Source organism: Pelophylax lessonae (assembly GCF_965119305.1).
Source record: "Pelophylax lessonae genome assembly, chromosome: 5".
NCBI lineage: Eukaryota > Metazoa > Chordata > Amphibia > Anura > Ranidae > Pelophylax > Pelophylax lessonae.
Genome location: NC_138772.1, coordinates 191,087,033 through 191,111,291, shown reverse-complemented (window position 1 = coordinate 191,111,291; position 24,259 = coordinate 191,087,033). Strand labels below are relative to the sequence as shown.

General features: G+C 40.9%; 1 protein-coding gene across 1 annotated transcript in view; it reads right to left on the bottom strand.

Annotated features, from left to right (window-relative positions):
- Nucleotides 1-24,259, bottom strand: part of LOC309555947 (epidermal growth factor receptor-like) — a 308,728-nt gene that overhangs the window by 30,755 nt on the left and 253,714 nt on the right. The window contains exons 12-14 of the mRNA XM_082258165.1: nucleotides 23,805-24,001; nucleotides 20,979-21,111; nucleotides 8,637-8,727 (exon numbers count right to left, since the gene is read on the bottom strand). Of these exons, the coding sequence (XP_082114291.1) occupies nucleotides 8,637-8,727; nucleotides 20,979-21,111; nucleotides 23,805-24,001 (421 nt within the window). The remainder of the gene's footprint in view (nucleotides 1-8,636; nucleotides 8,728-20,978; nucleotides 21,112-23,804; nucleotides 24,002-24,259) is intronic.

Below are 24,259 nucleotides of genomic sequence, written 5' to 3'. Positions count from 1 at the left end.
AGAAAGGAGCAGCAGAACACTGATGAGGTAGCTAGTTTGAGGTCAGCAAGCTGTCTCTGTTCAACTGACAAGACTGTACAATCCAGTAGAGGAAAGGGAAATACTGCCCAGATAATTTCCCCAAGGAGGTAGACAAATGTTTCTCTCGCTCATAGTGTCTTCCCAACACTGAGACATAGCATGAGAAAGTAGAATAGACAGCCAGCAGCTCCTTCCGAATAAATTGCCTAATTGTAGTAGGCAGAGTGTAAAAAATACAGCAGCTTAGGCATTTCAGCAATAAGCCCTAATCATAGCCATGCCGAAACGCGTAAAATGCTGTATTTTGTACACTCTGCCTGCTACAATAAAGCTATTCATTTGGAAGAACGAGCTGCCGGATCTACATTCTACTTTTTTGTACAATGCAGCTTTGAGGCTTTGAGCTTGTGTCATTGACATATTTGACATCAATTTTAGACTATTCTTAGATCATTTAGAATTTATTGATAGGTGCATTTGCCATTATAGAGAACTAAATTACATGATGAAAAGTGGTATGTGTTTGAGGAATTAGTCTGTCATGTCTAATATAAGTTACCGTCAGGCTAAGTGCAATAAACTCTTGCCCACACCCACTCATGTTCACACAAAATTTAATGGCGGCTAGCCCGACAGTAACTTATGGGTAGCCCTATGTTCGCCATGTTCCTGTGTCGTTAAGGGTACTCAGCTGTTTAATTTTCTTTTTTTTTTGTTCACCAATTATATTTCTGTACTGTTTATATGTTTTTTAAATTTTAATGTTTGAATAAAAATATGTTTTTACCATATACATTGATCTGTCTGGAAAGTCCATGAGGGGTTTCACAATGCATTTTTGCACTCAGGTCTTTTTCATTTGCCCTTTGGCCCCTTTCACACTAGCGGACCGTTCAGATCCACCTGTCAGTTTTTCAGGCGGATCTGAACGGATGCCCCATGACATGTCCGCTGACATCCGATCCGATCCTGTCCATCAAATCCGGAGGGATGGAAACCCTATTTTCCATCCGTCCAGCGAATGGGATCGGATGAGAACGGACAGGCGGTCCGTTCTCATCCGATTCCCCCATAGAGAACAGCGGGGACCTGACAGCTCTGTCTCTGCACACAGCCCCCGCTGAGAAAAACGGAGTCCGCCGACGGACTCCCATGTGTGAAAGGGGCCTTATAGTGTTCTTCACCTTCACCTCCACTCCTTCACCCAGTGAGTGCAAAGTCCTGCACTCACTGGGTGAAGGAGTGGAGGTGAAGGTAAAGTTAATTTCTTCTATCAAGCTTCAGGGTACTCACCAGCTCTTCCTGATCCTTTTGCACTAGAGACTCAAATAGCCATATTTATGCACCTTCTCACTTTTTGCATATTTTTTGCATGTTTTTTCAAATTTTTTGGCTTTAAATTGAACACTAATCTAAGTTTAAATTGAATTTGATGTTTAATTGTATATTTAATAGTGCACCATTCATTTACTTAATAGTGCACCAGTCATTTATTTATGTATGTGGTTTGGTTGAGCGCCGTACCCCCCTAATAAACACATTCCAAAAATGACAGAAAAAAACTGTTGATATATCATAAGCATGTTGTAGACAAAAAACTGTGATGATAAAAAAAAATAGAGAGGGAACAAGGCTAAAACACTTGAAGGACCCGGAATCCTAAAACCCAGTTGACTTTAAAGATGGAATAATAATACCAGCATTCATAAACATATATGTCACGTCTGATTGTGCTGCTCAGAGCAATGCACACTTCTGTATAATTAACCATTAGAAGGCAGGCAGATTTCTGGTTCATCAACCACACGCTATTGACTATTTGACTATTTAACAAGATATGTTGTCCAAAGTTAGATATATTTGGTCCATGTGTAATTCTACATTTAATAGACGTTTCTTGTCATCTGCATCTACTGCCCCTCAAAATCGTGTACTGCACCACAAAGACATATTGTAAGCTGTCCACAGACAAAAGAGACCTTATGTATGAGGTGTCTACATGTATAACACTCCCTATTAAAAATCAAAATCTTTAGCAACTGGTCAACTCAACTTTAAAACTTTCTAAAGCTACCTATGTATCTTGTGGTTATGCCAAAAAGTTCCATAAAGTATGGGATATTTGGATACATTCATCGTCAAAGAACATTGACTCTGCTACGCCTGATTGACCTTTATGATAGTGTAATTTCTGTGTGCCAGAATATTGGTATTTTTCCTGTTTGTTGTATGTGCGTCACACAACTCGGCTAGGTGACGGCATCCAGGAAAGTGTCCTGCTTATGATCTTCTTTTATCCCTTAATCCTGAATTTAGATATAAGATTAATGTGAACTATCCTGCTTTTGTGATCTGAGTGTACTTTTTGGTTATTTTTAGTTTTATTCCTGTCCCTTTTTTTTTTTCTATGTCTATTATTTGTTATGTTGAGCCTAGGAAATTGCCCAATAGGCTTTGTTTTGTACAATTTCTTAAAATTGTAATAATTAAAAAAAAACATATAATAAATAATAAAAATCTTTTTACTGTTCTGCTGCTAAGGAAAGTTAGGCCCCTTTCACACATACCGTCTGTTTGTCCGTTTCTCATCCATCCGTTGACGGAGGAAAACGGACATCAATGCATCTCTAGGTAAAAACGGATGACAACGGACGATCATCCGTTAACATCCGTTTTCACCCGCTTCCGTTAATGTCCGTTTTTTGGAATGGATGAGTGCCCTATTTTCATCCGTCAAAAAAAACGGATCAGACGAAAAACAGATGTAAACGGACAAATGGTACGTTTTGCATCCGTTTTTGCATTGGTAGTGGATGTAAAAAAGAACGGATTAAAAATGGATGAAAAACGGATGAAAAATGGATGAAAACGGATGAAAACGGACGAAAAAACGGACGAAAAACAGATGAAAAACAGATGAAAAAAGGATGAGAAATGGATGAAAAACGGATGGAAAACTGATACATTTGACGTGACTGAACTGATGCACTGAACAGACCGTATGTGTGAAAGGGGTCATAGAACATACAAGGGAAATAATGACTGGCTGTTAGGAGAGAAACACAGACTGCTCTTCACCCACTTCATATAAGAGGTGCTACAGGATTCAGCCTATGGACTGTCTTATGATAATGCAGTGACTGGATTATCTATAAATACTTCTTGGCTTTCCCGAACACACCCAGCAAAGACCTAGACAGATCTGTTACTAAACATCTGTACCGAACGAGATTGTCCACTCAGAAGGAGGAAGCTCCCAGCCGGCCAATGCATATAAACGGCCAGGAGGTTAACCTGGAAACCGGCGAGTTCACTACAGGCGGGACCGTCCACTTTTTAAGCAGGGAATCCTCATGAGGATACAGCATATCAAAACGCTGTGGGGACCAAAAAGAGTGCATTTTGGACAATCCCACTGTATTGTGACAATGTTGTCAAAGTAGGCGGACAAGGGGAACACCTTCGCCACTTTGGAGGACTTGTGGGTGCCAAGAGGGACGGGCGCCTCCGAGGCAGCATCAGCAGCATCCTCCATTTTTAAAGTTTTACGCACTGACACAATCAGTGAATCCACCAGCACCTTTTTATGCACGCTAGAGGAGTGGTGGAATCATCCTCACTATCTGTGGGTGAGTGGACGCAGACCCAGTAGGGTGACTCATGTCCGCAGCGGCCGAAACAGATTAAGGATCTGATGAGACAGATGAGGCAGGGGAGAGCGGGGGCCCTATATGAAGCTCACTTGGAAAACATAACAATCAGGGGAGGGCCGCCGACTGCGATCCTGCAAAGGGGACGCCGACCAAGGGCCCACGAATAGACCACCTACTGGACCCCACAAAAAAACAAGGGGGTCGCCCTCCGAGCCCCTCCATAGAGGCCCACATAATAGGAAATAGCCCCCTTAAAAGAGGGCCGTCCGTCATGACCTGGACGCGCATGCAGGGTACCCTGATGGTCCCCTATTGCTAAAAAGGGGCAGTTGCCCTACAAAATAATGGCAGCATGGCTGCCATCAAAAAATAAACCACCCCACAGTGCCACCTCTTCCAATGGAGGCGCCAAGATGGTCGCATGGCCTAGTAGACTGCAAGCCGCGGCCTACATTTTTCCTTACTCCAGACTAGGCTGAAAAAAACCTATAGCTGAGAGTGGGAGTATACCCCCTGGGACTGTCCCATAGTCATGTCATAGTTATAGACATGTCCCATAGTTAAGCTTTTTCCTGCCTAGGGTCCTACTCCAGTAGGGGTCAGTATAACCCAATGGTCAAGAAAATAAGGAGGTGCGTCCATCAATGAACGAAAGAGAAACACTTATTTTATATTTTTTCTACATGTTCCCACGTAAGTATGTATGTGCCACATAAGTCAGATTCCCCATGGTAGCTGGAAATGACTGTTATACTGATCCCAGCAGGGATCTTGGGAGAAAAGCAGTTGGTATGGTTTAACTTCAAGGCTAGACAGTTATTTCCTTACATTGAAATAAACTGTGAATCAAATGAAAATCTTTGAGAAAATGTGTACAAAGCAGATAATTTAGCATTTGTGTGCATATGTGACCATTGTTTATTATATTTGTCTGTGGCCCAAAGGCATCCATGCCACCTCTATAATTATGTCTTATGTAGTTTGTAGGGCATACAGTTATGTTATTTTAACATGAAACTCAGTCATCACTTTTCTATTTGAGTATAACCACAGACTAATAAATATAACAAATGGGGAATTATGAATACCTTTCATAAAAGGATGGTGAGTAATCCCTGAACTGGTTAATTCTTTTCACCATGGTCTGACACAGCGTGATGCAGATAATGCTTTAGACATCTGGTGTTCCAAATTTGTCCAGATGTTCGTCTTCAGCATTACAGCTCTTTACTGTGCTCCACAGAAAGCAATGCATAATACTATCTACTTCCTGGGCTGATTTAATACTTCCCATTGATCAGCAGTGTAGTCTTATCAACTTCCCAGAAAAAATATGAAACGCAATTTGAATTGTGTTTGCAGGATAAGATAAAAGGATTTTAAATGGAAGAAGATAGTAGACCATATCCAGCAGACAGAAAATATGAAGTTTGTAATAAAGAATATTTTTCCAAACTGTGTTATGAAAAATAAAATAAACTCTCTTTCCAGGCATTTCTTAGTAGACTACTTTAGCTACTACTGTGTAGATCGCTTTACATTAGCAGAGTGCTATACCCTACTATGTTGCCATTTCTGCCCTTCTACTGAGACAATTGAGTACTGTCCTTAATACTTTTTTATTGCACTAACATACAATTTTTCAGGACAAGCTTTCGGGATATGTCCCCTTCTTCAAGATCCAACAAGGGGACATACCCCGAAAGCTTGTTCCTGAAAAATTGTATGTTAGTGCAAATAAAAAAAGTATCACGGACAGTACTCAATTGTCTCTGTCGCAAGTGCACTAATACGGCTACAATGACCTCAAGCATGCCCTTCTATTGCAAATGCTTGTCACTGTGTAAGAGCAATCAAGAAGCTAGTGAAGTCAGAGCAAGATCAGAACTTTAGAAGTTTACACTCGTTTCAGGTCAGTCACTCGAAAAATGTTACAACCTAGGAATCAACCAAATAGCCAAGCAACTGGCAGAACTAGCAGTCCTGCATTGTACGAGAGGACAGCAAGACCTCATGTTGAAACACTGGACAGCAGAGAAGAGCACTGGCTGCTGGAGGAACAAGGAATACGGCAGGTATTTGTAATCCCCCTGCCAGCCAAGTGTGAGGGCTTGAGCCCACTGCATGTGTAAATTTAAAAGAAGCTTTGTGATGGACTTTAAGTTCCACATATGTACATTTAAAGGGTTCTTTATAAAACAGCAACTTCTATTTTTTAGAAATACATGGTAGGATGTCAATGCAGTGAAGTATTAAATTGACTTTGAAATCAGCAAGCCAGTCAAAGCAAATGAGACCAGCTTAAGGATGTTTTTGCCTTTGGTGGGTAACTAGAGGTTAAAGGTTTTTTATGGTTAAATGCAATGGCTATGTGTCATTTTTCAATGTAACCAGGTAAGTATGCCTAAGGATAGTCATACATGGACCAGTTAATGCAAGCAACGCAAAAGATTTGAGCATCATTTGGGTTGTTTAAAGTGGAGTTCCAGTCAAAACTTAACTAACACTAAACCTACGGTCTTCAGCAGCGGTTGCTGTGTGTAGGAGAGAATGGACAATGCCTCCACAACCGACAAAAACCACAATGCCTCTTTTGCATACGCCTACACACTGAAGCTGCCGCTGACAGCTCAGTGTAGGACCAGACCAGAGCAGAAGCAGAACGGGTAAGTACAGTGATTTTTGCTTTACAGGGCTAGATAGATTAGGCTAGCAATGTGGCAGAGAGCAGGTTTAGAGTTAGGTTCTGACTGGAATTTCACTTTAAAGGTTAAAGCTAAAGCTGACTATATATATGGATCAAAATTTCACCCTGGCTGTATTGAAGTTGATCTATGATCTGCTGATCGACTTCTGTACAACTAACCTGTTGGCTAAATGCCACTCGATCAACACCGCTGGCTATAGACAGCAGCGCTGATCAGTGGGTTCTGATGTTGTCAGAACACAATAGCTCAGTGGTAGTGATGATTCCTCCCTTCCACATTGAATGTGTTGGGGGGGGGGGGGATCTGGTCATTTATTTTTCGTTCGTGAATGAAAAAAAAATGAATCCTCTATGGGCTGCTTAAGTGTAGCTAAAACTAAAAAAAAAAAAAAATCAGCACAAAGGATGTCATTTACAGTTAGTAGGATGTTTCCCTTGTGCTCATTCCTCTTCTGTTAGTAGAAATCCTCCTCCATCTGTGCCTCCCCCTGCCGCTGTAATCTTATGGCGTAGAGGGGGATAATACAACAACCAGGGGTTGTTATGGGCACTCCTAAAAAGAGCCTTACTATGCTCCCCCTTTCCACCTAGGTGATTTATTCATGGAAGCTATAGTACAGCTTCTATGAATAGAGCAGATGAGTGAAAAGAGGGCAACATAGTTGCGCTCTCTTGATGCAAGCCCGTGACAGCCCCTTGGTTTTTGTAACCCCCACTGTACCGGAAGATTACAGTGGGTGGGGGGTGAAGGGATGGAGGAGGATTTCAATTGAAAGAAGAGGAAATAGCACAAGGGACATATCCTACTGACTGTAAGTTATGCCCCTTGAGCTGATTTTTCTGTTTCTAATTTTAGATGTATTTAGGTATTAGATGGGATTTTCAAGAACCTACCCATGAAGTAACATGGAAAAATCCCTCAGAACGAAAGTACATAAGAAGGGAACACAGCACTGCTGGCAGAAGAAAAGTCACTTTGGAAAACCACAGTGATCACATGATTAGGAAGCAAAGAGACTGGTCCCTAATCTTCTCTGCAAGACAATAAGGCTGCAGGGTGCAGTCCAATCTCTGAGCGCAGTGCTATCACAGCTTAACTGAATGCAAGGTAATTTCTGATAGAGAATCATATTTTCAGGTCACACTGCACTACCAGATTTCTTCAGTAGGTGGTGCAGCAATGAAAACAATGTATACAAAAAACACCTCCAAGACCTAAACAGGACATATACCCTTTCGTGATACTACATAACAAAGAGACAAGATCTTTCAGTTTTTCCTAGAAGACCACAGTAAAAACAACACATTCATAAGCAATTCTTATAGGCATAAGGGTTCATTGTGTATACAGGTGTGTTCTAAATTGTTAGATATTCTTTGTAAGATCACCAATTATTATCTTCTCTCCACGACTCCGTATGTCGGTCAGCATAGTTGGAGAGAATATTGTGGTTGGCTCCACTGGTGGTTTGAATAAAAGAAGCAGATTTCCCACGGTCCAACACTTACTGTGAGAGATCTGCGAAAGTATGGCCACCCTCATATTCCCCATTGTATTTCCATTTTTTACTTTAACTCATGTGATCTAACCAAGTGGTGGTAGATATTCTGTGAAATGAATACTAATATGGTTTGAGTTAGAGCAATCCATATCTAATGTTACTGCTTTCATCTCTCCATGATTCAGTGATGACTAAAAGAAAGGCAAATCTTTACTTCATCTACTTTCCCACAATCTTTATGAGAAACAGATCTTTCACACATATATAAAACGCACTTAGACAATCAGTTTTATTTTCTCATCAACATACAACAAATAAGAATCAAATTAAATCCTTCTTGGAAATCCTGATCTGAAAGCCCTAAAGCCTAAATACATGATATGTATTTGGAAAGAGCCATAGTGTCATTATAAATAAACAGCTGAATTAATGACTAAACCCACCACAACCTCTTTGCTCGGGCCTATTAAGCCCAGATGTGCAACAATATTTGCAAAGAAAATAAAAAAAAGTAATGAAAAACAGTTATCCATCCTGTTACTCCTTCGTCTTGGTCTATCCCACCCCAGAAGACAGGAAGTTTTGTTCCTGAGAAGTCAGGCTTTCTTTTTTCTCCTCTTCAGTTTTCCAAAGAAACGGTCAGTTCAGTAATCAGGAAGCGCAAGAGTAAACGTACAATGTCGAAATATTGTGCATCACTTTCTATTTAACTTGGTTTAGAACATATTATTGTGACACATTCATCACACTTACCGGTCCAATGCAGGTAAGTGTAGTGTTCTGTGGTAGGCACTCAGGGTGGCATGGAAAACAATTGTCATTTTCAATATACTCCCGGGGCTCTCTGAAACAACAATAAAAAATAAGATTACGTTTTTTTTTCAATATATTTTTTTTAATTTAGTTTAGTTTTCTGTTTAAACTCATATTTAAGGGGTAACACTCATAAATAAAATTAAGCAAATTAAAAAAATATATATATAACATACACTATTGCTACACAAGCCATATTGTATTTTTTTTTATGTTGCTGAAATGTACCTTTCCTTTTCAAACTACAGAACTGTAACTTTCTGTAAAAATCAATGCAATATGGCAACCTGGAGGCATTCTGTACACTTTTGGTGTACAAAACCCCTTCAATGGAATTTCCTGTTTGAGTGAAGAACTTGGCACTGAGCCAAGGTTCACTTCTAGGTAGGGTGTGGTTGTTGCGTTTTTCTGCCGTGTCTTGCGTTTTTGAATATGCGTTTTTGATGCGTTTTGCAGAGGTTTTTTTGGATAATAAGATAGTATGACAGTTCTGTTCATGGAGTGCGATTTTGATGTGACTTTATACTCTCTGACACTCAAGTCACATCAAAGTAGTGCAGGACCTTTATATGTTCAAAGTCGCATAATAGGGTTAGGATAAAGGGCTAGGGTTAGGGCCTAGAGTTAGAGTTAAGAGATAGGGCTAGGGTAAAGGCTAGGGTTAAATGTTAGGGTTAGAGCTAGGGCCAGAGTTAGAGTTACTGGTAATCATTAAAGTTAATGGTAATCATTAGGGTTAGGGTTAATGGTAATCATTAGGGATAGCGGTAATCATTAGGGTTAGGGTCAGCAACAATCATTAGGTTAACAATTACCGCTAACCCTAACAATTACTCCAAACCCTAACAATTACCGCTAACCCTAACAGTTACTGCTAACCCTAACAATTACCGCTAACCCTAACAGTTACTGCTAACCCTAACAATTACCGCTAACCCTAACAATTACCGCTAACCCTAACAATTACCGCTAACCCTAACAATTACCGCTAACCCTAACAATTACTCCAAACCCTAACAATTACCGCTAACCCTAACAGTTACTGCTAACCCTAACAATTACCGCTAACCCTAACAGTTACTGCTAACCCTAACAATTACTGCTAACCCTAACAATTACCGCTAACCCTAACAGTTACTGCTAACCCTAACAATTACCGCTAACCCTAACAGTTACTGCTAACCCTAACAATTACTCCAAACCCTAACAATTACCGCTAACCCTAACAGTTACTGCTAACCCTAACAATTACTCCAAACCCTAACAATTACCGCTAACCCTAACAGTTACTGCTAACCCTAACAATTACTGCTAACCCTAACAATTATCGCTAACCCTAACAATTACTGCTAACCCTAACAATTACCGCTAACCCTAACAGTTACTGCTAACCCTAACAATTACCGCTAACCCTAACAGTTACTGCTAACCCTAACAATTACCGCTAACCCTAACAATTACTCCAAACCCTAACAATTACCGCTAACCCTAACAGTTACTGCTAACCCTAACAATTACTGCTAACCCTAACAATTATCGCTAACCCTAACAATTACTGCTAACCCTAACAATTATCGCTAACCCTAACAATTACCGCTAACCCTAACAATTACTGCTAACCCTAAAAATTACTGCTTACCCTAACAATTACAGCTAACCCTAACAATTACTGCTAACCCTAACAATTACCGCTAACTCTAACAATTACCGCTAACCCTAACAATTACTGCTAACCCTAAAAATTACTGCTTACCCTAACAATTACTGCTAACCCTAACAATTACCGCTAACCCTAACAATTACTGCTAACCCTAACAATTACCGCTAACCCTAACAATTACTGCTAATCCTAACAATTACTGCTAACCCTAAAAATTACTGCTTACCCTAACAATTATCGCTAACCCTAACAATTACCGCTAACCCTAACAATTACCGCTAACCCTAACAATTACTGCTAATCCTAAATATTACTGCTAACCCTAAAAATTACTGCTAACCCTAACAATTATCGCTAACCCTAACAATTACAGCTAACCCTAACAATTACAGCTAACCCTAACAATTACTGCTAACCCTAACAATTATCGCTAACCCTAACAATTACAGCTAACCCTAACAATTACCACTAACCCTAACAATTACTGCTAACCCTAAAAATTACTGCTTACCCTAACAATTACCGCTAATCCTAACAATTACTGCTAACCCTAACAATTACCGCTAACCCTAACAATTACCGCTAACCCTAACAATTACTGCTAACCCTAAAAATTACTGCTTACCCTAACAATTACCGCTAACCCTAACAATTACCGCTAACCCTAACAATTACTGCTAACCCTAACAATTACCGCTAACCCTAACAATTACTGCTAACCCTAACAATTACTGCTAACCCTAAAAATTACTGCTAATCCTAAATATTACTGCTAACCCTAAAAATTACTGCTAACCCTAACAATTATCGCTAACCCTAACAATTACCGCTAACCCTAACAATTACTGCTAATCCTAAATATTACTGCTAACCCTAAAAATTACTGCTAACCCTAACAATTATCGCTAACCCTAACAATTACAGCTAACCCTAACAATTACTGCTAACCCTAACAATTACTGCTTTCCCTAACAATTATCGCTAACCCTAACAATTACAGCTAACCCTAACAATTACCGCTAACCCTAACAATTACTGCTAACCCTAACAATTACCGCTAATCTTAAATATTACTGCTAACCCTAACAATTTCTGATAACCCTAAAAATTACCGCTAACCCTAACAATTATCGCTAACCCTAACAATTACCGCTAACCCTAAATATTACTGCTAACCCTAACAATTTCTGATAACCATAACAATTACCGCTAACCCTAAAAATGACTGCTAACCTTAACAATTACTGCTAACCCTAAATATTACTGCTAACCCTAGCAATTACCGCTAACCCTAACAATTACCGCTAACCCTAACAATTACCGCTAACATTCAACTTTGAACACATAAAGGTTCCTGCACTGCGTTGTGGCAACTTCGCTTTTTTTTATAAATTCAAAGTTTATTAGGAGAGGAAAAGGCACACAGTACAGGCAAAATCAACAGTACAGGTCTATACACACCATTACAGACATAGAGCAACTTTGCTTTGACTTTGAGTTCCAGAGAGTGAAAAGTCGCATTAAAGTCACACCACATGAACAGAACTACCATACTTTCCTATTAGCCCCCCAAAAAAGTGCAAAACGCATCAAAAGCGCAGCTATTGCATTTTTGGTGCTGGTCCATTGAAGTCTATTACATGCAAAACTCAATCTGTTGCAGTGAAAAAAGTCCCAGACCCTTTCCAAAAAATGCACCGGCTCAAAGCGCACAAATGTGAACTAGATCCATAAGAAACCATGTTAAATGGATTGTAATGTGTTTCTGTAAAGCACACCAAAAAACGCAGCGGTGTGAACCAAGGCTAAGATAAAATACTTTTAGGCATCCACTGCAACAAAAAAGGTATTTTTGGTGAGATAGTCCCTAAGAATATTTCATTTTCTAAGGGGATGCAGACACTGCCACTTTTCTCATCAGAAAGTACATCAGCTGCTTATAAAGATTTAGTCACTCCTATTTCGTATCAGTCTGGCACAAGATATGACAAGACAAGACAAGACAAAGAGCTATTCCTTCAGAACAGAAACAGGTAGGAATCTGCAATAAAGTTTGTTAAAATCCTTGCAATGTACATAGATCACCCAGAGGGGAATGTTTTTTTTTTTTAAACAAAATTGGAATTACTCTTCAATATCCCCACATACAGATCTCCAAAAATACTTGAAGACCAACAATCATGATCGGCGACCATGCGCCACTGTGATAGGCTGTCACAGTGGTCACATGATTGGGAGTTGGTCCCACCAGGCTGCCGATAAGCAGTGAGCATGCTCTTAGCACAGAAACATTGGCTGCAAAGTGAAACATACACTATAGTGTCAAAAGTATTGGGACGCCTGCCTTTACTTTCACATAACCATTAATGGCATCCCAGTCTTAGTCTGTAGTGTTCAATGTTGAGTTGGCCCACCCTTTGCAGCTAAAACAGCTTCAACTCTTCTGAGAAAGCTGTCCACAAGGTTTAGGAGTGTATCTATGGGAATGTTTGACCATTCTTCCAGTAGCGCATTTGGGAGGTCAGGCACTGATGTTGGACGGGAAGGCCTGGCTCACAGTCTGCGCTCTAATTCCTCCCAAAGGTGTTCTCTTGGGTTAAGGTCAGGACTGGTCAAGTTCCTTCACCCAAAACTCGCTCATCCGTGTATTTATGGACCTTGCTTTGTGTACTGGTGCACAGTCATGTTGGAACAGGAAGGGCCAACCCAAAACATTTCCCACAAAGTTGGGAGCATGAAATTGTCTAAAATGTCTTGGTATGCTGGCGCCTTAAGAGTTCCCTTCACTGGAACTAAGGGGCCAAACCCAACCCCTGAAAAACAACCTCATAACATAATCCCCCCTCCAGCAAGGTCCATAATGACATGGATGAACAAGGTTTGGGGTGGAAGAACTTGACTGAACTGCACCTGACCTGGTCCTGACCTCAATCCGATAGAATACCTTTGGGATAAATTGAAGCGGAGACTGCAAACCAGGCCTTCTCGTCAGAGCCTAACCTCACAAATGTGCTTCTGGAAGAATGGTCAAACATTCCCATAGACACACTCCTAAACCTTGTGGGCAGCCTTCCCAGAACAGTTGAAGCTGTTCTAGATGCAAAGGGTGAGCCAACTCAATATTGAACCCTACGGACTAAGACTGGGATGCCATTAAAGATCATGTGCGTGCAATACTTTTGAAAATATAGTGTATGTGCAGTGTATGGGCATTCTGTGTTATGGGGGTGGGCAACATTATTGAAGTTGCTGGCTGTATCTGATTTGTTTAACCCAGAATTTATTTTATATATGGTATAATAACACTGTATGATTTTAAAAGCAAATCAATTGTTAACCCTCCTGACAGCCATGGGCTCTATAAATTCACCCTAAGAACTGATTGTTTAAGAGGAGTTTGAATCCCCCTATGCCACTGTTCCTGGCCTCCTATATATCTTAGTGTCACCATACAAGAGTTCTTCCTTAACACAGGCAGGTGCCAGGTTTGCGACCTACAATTTCAGAGGCCAATTAAGCAGCTCGGAAAACAGCGTCACTGGAAATATTGTAAATCATTTGGAGATGTTTGTTTCTTCTCAAGTTACGTATGCTGAAAGGCAACACAGCTGTTCCATTTCTTTTAATTAGTAATAGAATCCCAGAAGCTAAAAGTGGAGATGTTACTAAAAAAGACATAGAATATGGTCACCTGGAAGAGACTGGACTCAAAGATACAAAAGGAAATGATGGAAGGTGATATTTCTGTACTATGGCTTTCTAACATTAATGAATATTGAAAACTCCTTAGGGTTTACGAGGGAGGCGCGATACCTGATATTTCATAGGTGTTATAAGACAAATAGGTTTTATATTTATGTGCAATACAGTCAGTATAATCTAGACAAGTCATTTAACAGAAATGCAGAAATTCATCTGGAATAAAAGCCTGGGAAATTTTTGAAATGGTATCTTGCTGCATTTTTATGCCTTTTTTTTTTCAATCTCAGAAAGACACAATGGAAACTTCCATCAGCTTTAATTTACCCTCAAGAGACCCTATTTCTATTCCTTTCAACAACAATCTTCCTATAAGTTTACATCTGCATTTAACATATTATAGGCATGTTATTTATCAGTAAAAGCCTCCATTGGAAAGACATCCAAAAGCCTTGAGACTGCCATTAGGTGCCACCATTTTGGTTGTGATGTCAGCAGCCCCAGCAGTCTCAGAACTCTCACTCAAATGACACCCTACAGCAGGGGTCTTCCAACTATGGCCCTCCAGTTGTTCAGGAACTACAATTCCCATCATGCCTAGTCATGTCTGTGAATGTCAGAGTTTTACAATACCTCATGGGATGTGAAGTTCCGCAACAGCTGGAGGGCCGCAGTTTGAGGATCCCTGCCCTACAGTATTCTACATTGCTCCTCCCCCAGCAGCCCCATAAAGGTTTCTGTAGGCAGGTGAAGGCAGGAGCGGAGTAGCTGGGCCAGCACAGACAATATTTAAGCACTCCCTGGAAAGAAGAGGGCAATGCTTGATGAAAGAAAGGGGTTGTGCTAACTCTTCATGGATTACCCTAATTATTTAGCAACTATCAATTTTCCCATTGCACACATTGCTGGAATAGGCAAAGGAAAAGATGTGACAACAAAAAGAAGAAGAGAAAAGTGCCACTATCAAAGTGTAGCATTTATTAAAACATATTTATAAAAAATAAGCATATTGATAAATCTCCAGCAGGCAGTGTTCTTAAAGGGGGTCCATGGCGAGCAAGCCCTTCCGGATGGCTGTGATTTAAGGTGCTTGGAAGTTGGAACCAGTAGGTTAACCAGGGAAACACCAGGAAGAGCCAACAGAAGCCGCAGACTGTCTGTGTATATTCCATGGATGAGAACCACTGTGGACAGCAAGGAATTGGTGTAGATCCACAAAATGGCCTAGATCAGGGGTCTCCAAACTATGGCCCTCCAGTTGATTAGGAACTACAATTCCCATCATGCCTAGTCATGTCTGTGAATGTCAGATTTTTACAATGCCTCATGGGACGTGTAGTTCCACAACAGCTAGAGGGCCGTAGTTTGGAGATCCCTGGCCTAGATTATGTCATGTGACGCAAATGGGCATGGTTATGTGTTTCAGGGCATGGGCCCTTTCTGTCAAACCTGAAAAGCCTTCACAAATTGTCCAAAGGTTTTCTCAGAGTGATCACATCATAGCAGAAGTGTACATTTTGGGGTCACGCAGGACCCCATTCGTGAAGCATGTGATAAGTACATACAATAATGCAAAGACTTTTTAATTATCATCCACCAATCAGAAACATGATGCAAGGAGTCACCTCCTCAGTAGAAAGGAATAATCAATAAAGAAGGAGGGGTTAGTCTTTGCTGCGGGGTCCTAGCCCCATACTTCAAATGTATGTAATGGAGCTCATCACCCAATCAGATACATCTGTCAGATTTGTCCGATCGAGGAGGCTTGACCATCAGGGTCCATTGTCACCATTGCCAGGCGACCGGACTGTTTACCATTCCCTATGCACTGCGTCAGAAGGGGTGGCAACAGGAATCACTGGACGGTCGGGTCTCCGACACCATGCAAATGGTACCATGGCAATTTTCTAGCAAGTTTAAAGGCAAATTGGAAGTGAATAAAAATTATTTATGAAAGTAAAAATACTGCAAGCAAGCATTTAAAATACGTTATTTCTCTGTGCTTGTATCTGCAATATTTTAAATTGGTGACAGGGTCTCTTTAAATATATTTCCTTATTGATATGTTTATTCTGTCTTAAACCTTTTGTTAATTAGCATACAACTTTGCAAAGCTGGTATAGTAATCATAGGATATATTCCTGTTACAGGATTGAAAGCAGCCAAAAAAAAAAAAAAAAAAATCCCCCCAGACTAAGAAATGTAAGCCCATATAAAATAGAAAAGCTGTTCTCTAATTATACTTCTTTGCATTTACTAAATCTTGCGGATGACACAGAAAGCTAGATTTCCAGGAAAGTTAAAGGTCTGGATAAGACTAAGATTAAAGGCAGTGTTAAGGCAATCGGGAGTTATGTGTTTAGTTCATTTAGGGCATTCTGCGTATTTTAGAGCTAAACACAAAGCACTTCTCCTGAAACATCAGCCAGGTATTACGCAAATCACCATGACACTGTATGCTAAAATTAGTGTTCTAATTACAAAGTCTGCACACAAGGCTTTAGGTGGTCTTTGAGGCACAGCACTGAACAGGCAAAACAAAATCATGGGCGGAAAAAAGATCTTCCATTTGTTTGTTACTAACCAAGCACTTGCAAAAAACATTGATATGCCAGGTGATGATAGCTGCTTCATTCTATTCCATTGATATGACTAAGGGACATATTTATAAAGCAAAGTGAATGGGATTTTCACCAAAACATTCACTGTGGGTAAATCAATCACTGTCATTTTTGTTTTTCAACTTATTTTGATGTGAGACTGCAGTTGACAATAAGGTTGGCTGCAACATTTGGCCAACAGAGCAATACAAAAATAACAGTGGGGGTTATTTACTAAAACTGAAAAGTGCAAAATCTGGTGCAACTCTGCCTAGAAACCAGTCAGCTTCAAGGTTTTATTGTCAAAGCCTAATTAAACAAGCTGAAGTTAGAAGCTGATTGGCTACCATGCACATCTGCACCAGATTCTGAGTGCTCCAGGTTTAGCAAATCTCCCCCAGGGTTCATTTATAGCAGGGATGTCAAATTCATTGCAGGACACATCAGCAGTATGTTTGCCCTTAAAGGGACAGTTGTATCTGGGGTGAGCTACAGAGTGCAGGGTTGAGGAGTGCATTACGTACAAAGTTCAGGACTACATACAGAGTGCAGGGTCCAGGGGTACAGAGTACAGTGTTTAGGAGTGTGCTGTGTACAGAATGCAGGGTTTAGGGGTGAATTGTAAACAGTTTGAAACCCCAACCCCCCCCCCCCCTTACAAAACTTCTTTCCATCTCTTTTACCTACCTGGCCCGGCTCTAGTACCTCCCTGTGTAGGTGGCTCTACTACCCATGTATTTGCAAAAAGATCGTTTTCTCTCTTAGATTCTGGAGATCTGTCCCCACCGTGCCCCACCGTAAAAGCATGCAGATTTTTCTCATACATTTTCATCTTATATAAAAATTAATTCTATTATGAAATGTTATTCACCTTCTTTCATGATTTTTTGCAATGGATAGAGTTTTTTAAGAAATTGTAAATGACAAGTGTTTTCATTAATATGTAATGTGATCTGCTGTTAAATATCAAATATAGATTCCTCTATATGTGAACGTTTACATAAAATTGCATTATTTAACAATTATTACATTATTTAACAAGATCTGAGGCAATGACAAAGTGGGTAAACCCGCGAAACGTGTTGGATTTACAAAAAAACGGATCTCAAGTCCAGGACGTCACCCTGGACAACCAGTTTGTCGATTTGTTTTTAAAAACAAGCCTCTTTCAAGAAATTGTGTAATGTTTTGAATAAAGATATATGAAAAATTATTTTATAACTATTTGGTCAAGTGGTTAATAAACCTAAGAAGTTACATGGAAAGTCCCAGGCAATTTTGTATTTTTATATTTGCTTTTCAAGGGATGGTACCTTCTTAGAGGAATTAAGTGGTTCACACTCTAACCCCACACACAATATTTTAAAGCAGAGTTCCACCCAAAAGTGGAACTTCCGCTTTAAATAGTCCTAACCCCCTGACATGCCACATTTGGCATGTCATTTTTTTTGGGGGGGGGGAGCGGGTACCTAGTTTTGACAGGCACCGCTCCCACTTCCGCTCGGAGCTCTGCGGCGCCCTGAGCGGAAGTTCTTCTCTCTCCCTCCCTCCCTGCAATCTTCTGGGACATGTCAGAGGTCCCAGAACATTGCCGGCCAATCACGACGCATAGCGCAACTCGCGCATGCGCAGTGCGTACCCGGCTGTGAAGCCGCAAACTGTCACAGCCGGGTGCCCACATCAGTGATGCCGGCGCCGCAGAGCAGAGAGGGAGAAGACGGCGCATCGCTGGACCGTGGGACAGGTGAGTGTGCGGTTAGGCTGGAACTCCGCTTTAAGTCTAATTTAGGTGGAGGGTAGAGGGTCAATTGGAGGATCCTCAAAGAAAGGAGAAGTATAGCCAAAGCTCCTTTGGCTATACTTTTCTTATGGATTACAGGAGTGCAATTCGTTTTGCACTCCTGTGACCTGTTTTCAGCAGAGAGCGGACTGAATTCTGCTCTCTGCTGACGTCACAGAAGTCGGTCCAGACAATGGAGTCTAGATCCACCAGGTACCTGGACTAGCAGCCAGCTCAGCCTCTCAGCGAGCCGCTGAGAGCCTGAGCCAGCCACTCCCCGCCCCTCCACAGCCCATCGTTCCAATGAGCGAAAAGGGAGCAGAGCAGGGAGCTGCTGACTAACGGGGGTGCGGATGCAGCATCGGACCTAGGTAAGTATATTTTGAAAAATAGCCCACACCCCATACTTATCTTTTAATAGCCTGCTTTAATACCATTGTGTGTATTGGAAACATTATACTATGGATTGCTGGGATTTAGTAGGCTAGGTTTAAATAAAAGCTTCCCTGACATAAAAAAAAAAATGTTGAACTATTTTGGAGAATAAGGATATTGCTTAGTGTTACTTTAACTTCACTGCTTCCAAAAATGACCCATTGTTGGTTTAGGGAACAATAAAGTTTAGTGAAGGTTGGATCTTGGTTTGCAGCTGTTGGTCCTTTGGACTGACTTACGTACATCAATACAGAGTTATGTGCCTGCACTAGACTAGATAGTTACTATTTAGAATAACATGTTCCTATAGTGTATTTCAGTGTCCAATCCTATTTGCCCTGAGGACCAGTACAGTTTATTATGGTCGAAAGTTCCTGTGTCCACCCCACCTTTCTTGTTTTAAAACTCTTGTCTGAAAAAATCCATGTCAGTTTGATAGTACAACTCTGGGCTCACCCTTCCTCCACCAGTACTCCCCCTCCTCCCCTATATTTTAGAACTTTATCGCTTACAGCTTGGATGACATAAGCACCACTCCTTGCATCATTACACTGTGAGTGAAGTTCACATGGTGACCTATGACCCCCTGCACTCATGTCATGGGTTATATGATGATCGGGGTCATTCAGTGCAAAATACTTAGGACAGCTAGTGGTGAAAAAGAATAACTGCGGGAGAGTCAGAAGGGAGGAAGAGAATATTTCAGCCAGTGCTACTCTTTTTGTTTAAAACCCATACTGGGAAACTTTTTTTTTTTTGCCTGGAGTTTGCCTTTAAGAAGCCAAACACAACTTACTATTGTGAACATACTTATTTTACTCAGTAATTAGAAATCTTAAACAAAATGGAAGAAAAATAAGTTTTCAATGTAGGAGTATATCTTTGGAATCTTTGGAATCGTATTAGTGGCCCCATTTATGTTACATAAGAATACAAAAAAGGAATTGCTCCTGCCCATGACAATCTTTGTATCTTCTTATTTATACAATTACAGTTATTCAATTGCTTTTTATATACTGGGAGGGACATTTAAAGTAGATGTCTAATATTTATAGAAAAATATATAAACATATAGAAAATGGTTTTCATCCATTCCTATAGAAAAATATCTCTCCGTGTAATTTTTATAGAACAACGTGACACTGGACTCTAAACTTTGAAGAATATAGATTGTAGAGTTTGGGCCCCTTACAAAGCTCATTATGTTTTCATCCATTTATGTGCATGCCCTTGCCTTACACAATACATTGAGGGGAATTTATAAACGGGAACAGCCAGAATCTGAAGCAGATGTGCATGGCAACCAATCAGCTTCTATGTTTCATTTTCAAAGCTTAACTGAAAAAGCGCAAGATAGAAGCTAACTGGTTGCCATGCACAGCTTCTCCAGATTCTGTGTACTGCAGTTTTGATACATTTCCCCCAATGTGTCCCCAAGGTCACCAAACACTAGGATGTTTATAGCAGGTTGTGCTTAAAAAGACAGCTGCTATGCTCCCTGTCACATCTCACCAATCAATACCGTAAAATCCCCAACTGTACCTTTACTGGCTTTCCTAGCAACCCATGTATAATTTTCTGTGACATTACCAATGGAACCAATCATCTGCCACAACCATTAAACATTTAAGCATCTTTATAGGGATCAATTGTCAACGATGAAGAAAGAGCCATTGTCCAGTGGTTTCCCATGTACCTCTCTATTTAGTCAACTTGTTCTTTTAATCCCCTTTTATCCTTCTACTGATCTCCAGTGGTCATTTTCAGCCACCTTCTGTCTACATGCACTCTCTACAACTTTGGCTTGACTTTCCGATAGCGACAACTGTGGACCACACCTGCACAATGGTTGACAGCAAAGCGGCATGTATTCTCAATCAGGTGTACCTGACAAGGTGACAATGCATGACCACAGCTGTGAGACCTTCACCACCTCATAGCAGTGTCTGAACAAGGATTTGCATGGCAAGATCATCAGATATTATTTTAACAATAGCTGCATATTTAAAAAGCCTGAAGACAACTTTTAAGATAAAATTAACCTGTCAAAGCTTATGTGAGATCTTAATGATAGGGTTTAGGTTCATGTTTAGTTAAGGTGAAATTACCCTGTATTGGTGTTGCAGGATGGCACACATTCTCTTCTGCGTTTGTATTTTTGACACGACAAACACTGTGCAGGTCCAGGTCCCCAACAGCCCTGTTCAGAGCATAAAGGATGGCAAACAGCTGCAATGCGAGCTGCAAAAAAAAAAAAAGAAATCAAATACAAAAACACATAGTCTACACTCTCACCTTAACATGATAATAGAAAGATTCTAACGCCAACTACGGATAGATACAAGCATATTAAGCACATTCTGACCTCTGTCTTTTCCTGCGCAGTGCATAAACATGCTTGTTTTCATGGCCGATTGGCATGTTTACATTCTTAGCAAATGATCACCTTTTCCTTAATACCAGTGTGCAAAAGTCACCTAGTACCTACCAATATCCCAATATATACCTGCTGAGTGGTGGATCATTTAGGCCCCTTTCACACACGGAGTTCGTTCAGATCCGCCTGTCAGTTTCTTTGGCGGATCTGAACGGACACCCCATGCATTTCTATGGGGCATCGGATGTCAGCGGAGACATATCCGTTGACATCCGATCCGTCAAAACCGGATGGATGGAAACCCTATTTTCCATCCATCTGGCGGATCGGATCGGATGAGAACAGACAAACGGTCCGTTCCCATTCGATTCCCCCATAGAGAAGAATTAAGACCTGACAGCGCGGAGACACAGCTATCATCCGCCGATCCCCCGCTGAGAAAAACGGAGTCTGCCTGACGGACTCCGTGTGTGAAAGGGGCCTTAATGTGCACCTATAATGAGGAATCCTAAATTTAACCAACAGGCCAACAGCTAATACAAAATTCAAATACAAATACGCAAACTCTCTTTCCTGTAAAAAAAAAAAATAGTTTTGCCTAGCCATTTAGGTGAGTGATACATGTCTCCTGAGCAACACAGCCAGACACTACTTTTTCTATTGGAGTTAAAGCGACTTGTTGCTAAGAAAAACATACTGAGATAAAACCAATCTGCAAAAGATTACTAGCACTTACCTCATAGAATCATTGTTAGGTTGACAGATGCACGCTGACACTGCTAAATTTGACCTGGGCTTAAAAGTGGTTTTTAAACCACTATGTGATCTTTATACCATCCCCAATGTTAGATAAGAACATGTGTCCTAGCGTCTGTGATTTATAAAAAAAAAAGCCTGTTTCTGATTTCACAGCGCCTCCCGGAGCTCACATGACTCCCGGCTCTCTCCTCTCCCCGTCTGACAGCTCCAGCGGGCGGGGTCGAGAACTCCCGCTGACGTCAGTCGAGGAGGCAGAAAGTAAAGGAGGAGAGAGCTGAGGAGTCACGTGAGTGCCAGAAGATGCTGTGAATCAGGTAGAAATCATTTTTTTTTAAATACAAACTTAATGTATTAAGTACAGACACTAGGACACATGTTCTTGTCTAACAATGAGGATGGTATAAAGATTACACAGTTTTGTAGCAGTGGGAAGGAAAGCAGAGCGGCGCTAGTGACAGGCGGGGGGGGGGGGGGGAGAGGCAGACAGAGGGAGACAGAGAGCTGCAGATAGCAGCGGATGACGGAAGCACGTAAACTGACCATGGTTTCAGAGCCCAGCAGCCATGATAAACCATGGTAAGTTTACAGGGGGGAGGGCAGAACCAGGCATGATTAGCCAGATATTGCAGGCAATACAAGAGGCCAAATGACACAGCACCAGCACTGTGCTGTATAACATGCTTTAGGGGCAGGGGTCATCAAACTATGGCCCTCCAGTTGTTCAGGAACTACAAGTCCCATTATGCCTAGTCATGTCTGTGAATGTTAGAGTTTTACAATGCCTCATGGAATGTGTAGTTCTGGCCATAGACAGTTCGAATCTTGGCTGGTTCAGCAGGAACTGGCCACGATTCAAACCGTGTATGGGTAGACTGAATGTGACCAAGCTGATAGAGCGATCAACCTGGGTACAACCAGCCTATCAGATTTTACGTGCAATTATTGCTAGCGGCTGCTATAGCCACTAGCAATAATCACTGTGTTCTCCCGGCGGGGATGGCTTCCCTCGCCCCCCTGCTGGGAGAACACAATGCCTCCGTGGGAGAAATTTCCCAATCAACATTGATTGTGTGGATAGGGTAATCAAGAAAATTGACTCCATCTATGGCTGGCCTAAGTCTTAAAAAAAATCTCCTGCAATCAAAGAGAGCTACAGTATTTTACTGACCCCTTTGGTGGCCCATTCCTGCTCTTTAGCCCCCAGTCTTCTGCATTTAACACTTCTGGAAGTGTTGAAGGAGTGAGTCCCCCTGCCATGCTCTGTGGATCCTTTCTCCAACCTCCAAGACTCAGCAGTGACACAAGCCTTGCAGGAGGATCTATAGCACATGGCCGAGAAAACAGACATCCAATAATCCCAGAAGTGACAAATGTTGAAGAATCTTACAGAGGCTGCAGTTCTAAAACAGAGATGAGGTAAGAAACACAGGCTGCTGGGGAGGCAGTTATAACACCTCTTCTATAGCAGGGGATTGGCATTAGGTTTTTATTTTTGAAACTGAGACAGATTTTTATAGACATCTGCTTGTATTTCTTTTTGACATTAGTATTTTCAAGTGACCCCATGGCCTAGATACAGAAGCACTCGCTACTGTATTTAGTGCCCTTTTAAGTTCAGACCTTTGCTGTTGGTATTCTGGGCACTTATGTTTACAGAAACCCAGCAAGTGGCAAGGAAAGATTCCTATGCCTTGTGATAAGGTGACGCTTCCCTACACATTGTATTTTCATTATTTTTTATTCACAAAAAAAAAAGAAGAATTTCATATTGTTACATCTCCTATGGTGGTAAACTTACTACATTCTTCTTCAGGACTGTTATCCTCAATTTTTGCGTTCTGGTTTGTTTTAAAGATAGACGTCCAGTTGACTGAATTAGCATAGCAGAGATTTTTATTATTTTTAACTATCACATCACCATCGCTTATTTCCTTGAGAGACCGCAATCCCAGAGATTTTATGTCTTGGGTCACTATGCCCAAAGAGAATCTGCCACTAGAATGAAAGAAAACATTTAGCATTAAAAAAAACTCTGGTATGTACTTTTACGTTGTACATCATTTTTATGTTGACATTTGCACAGTCTTAGACACATTCACCCCCATGGTAGCCAATCAGCTTCAGCTTGTTCAATTAAGCATTGTGTATTACCCATGAATATTACTGCTGGAGCCCCAGGTTAAAAGCAGCTACACCAGAACCACCATTGGCTTAGTTTTTGTCCTTACTCAACTGTCTTATTCTTGGGATTTA